General features: G+C 37.6%; 1 protein-coding gene across 1 annotated transcript in view; it reads right to left on the bottom strand.

Annotated features, from left to right (window-relative positions):
- Nucleotides 1–665: 665 nt before the first annotated feature.
- Nucleotides 666–1214, bottom strand: part of LOC107596198 (UPF0428 protein CXorf56 homolog) — a 7231-nt gene continuing 6682 nt past the window's right edge. Inside the window, exon 6 of the mRNA XM_016286878.1 lies at nt 666–728. Within this exon, the coding sequence (XP_016142364.1) occupies nt 666–728 (63 nt within the window). The remainder of the gene's footprint in view (nt 729–1214) is intronic.

Raw genomic sequence — 1214 nt, forward strand, 5'->3', positions numbered from 1 at the left:
CAATTAACTGCACCCACACTGGGGTCTGTGCAGGTGTGAAGTAATACTCATCTACTGTTCACTGATCCAGAATCTGATCATTAATCACGGACCGCATTGGACTGAGAAACACTGGCCCAGCCGTACAAATACACAGCTTTCTACCTGCAGGTGCAGATCATCACTCTTCAGAGGCTCTCTAAGAGGTTCTGTCCACATGGCATTTCCAGAGATTTGCTTGATCGATCTTGCTCACAAAACTGAACAGAACAACTGAACTGAACATGTGTGAATATGACCATGAACACATGCTGTGTTGAAGGACAGGAAAACAAAAAACGCTATTGCAAACATTACACAAACACAGTAGCCCTGAAATTATGTCAGAGAAACTCAAGTCCTACAAACTCTGCACATGTCTATATCTAACAAAAGACAAAAATGATTTTGACAGCTGACATAATGAAATTCAGTTGTTTTTATTGAATGAAAAATAGCATGAAATTGATTTTTACCATTCAAACATTTAAATAAATCTGTAACTTAAAAAAAGACAAAAATTGAAATAAAAACAATACCCTCCTCCTCCTTTCATACACACACAACTGCACAAATATACACCCTCTCCAGCAGCTACATGAGACAACTCATTCATTTGCTCTGTCTCTCTTATTTACACACAATCTTCATTTGAACTGGTTGTCAATGAGAGTTCCCTTCATCTTGGCTTTCTTCGCCTCAAGCTCCGCCTGTGTGGAGAGAAACACCATTCAGATTACAAACAAAATCAGTTTAAATCTGTTAAATCAATGTCATGTTATCATTTAAGTCAGACTCTGATACCACATCCTCTAACTGAATTTTTCTCTTTGGGTTTTAAAGATGGTAAATGGTAGCCTTTCCATTCACATATTCACAGTATTGCAAGCAACTATCATACTTTTTTTTTTTCTCAAATGAATCTCACTCATGTGTGAATCACATTAACAGAGCCTGTGTGAGTGTGAGTTTTCTTGGTGTGTGCTAGGGCTGTCAAAAAAAAAATTTCGAATTTCGAATATTCGTAGAATAAAAAATAAATTTAAAAAAATCCACATTCAAATGCAAAAACGTTGCATTCGAATTTTAGGTCTGCGTCAGCCGTCAGGCAGCCTATCAGTGGCGCATGAAATGCGACGACGATATAAGTGTCATTGCTTTTGTTAGCCTATCCAGTTGAATCCACTAGATGTGGT

Source organism: Sinocyclocheilus grahami, unplaced genomic scaffold (assembly GCF_001515645.1).
Source record: "Sinocyclocheilus grahami isolate Dianchi unplaced genomic scaffold, SAMN03320097.WGS_v1.1 scaffold215.1, whole genome shotgun sequence".
Classification (NCBI taxonomy): domain Eukaryota; kingdom Metazoa; phylum Chordata; class Actinopteri; order Cypriniformes; family Cyprinidae; genus Sinocyclocheilus; species Sinocyclocheilus grahami.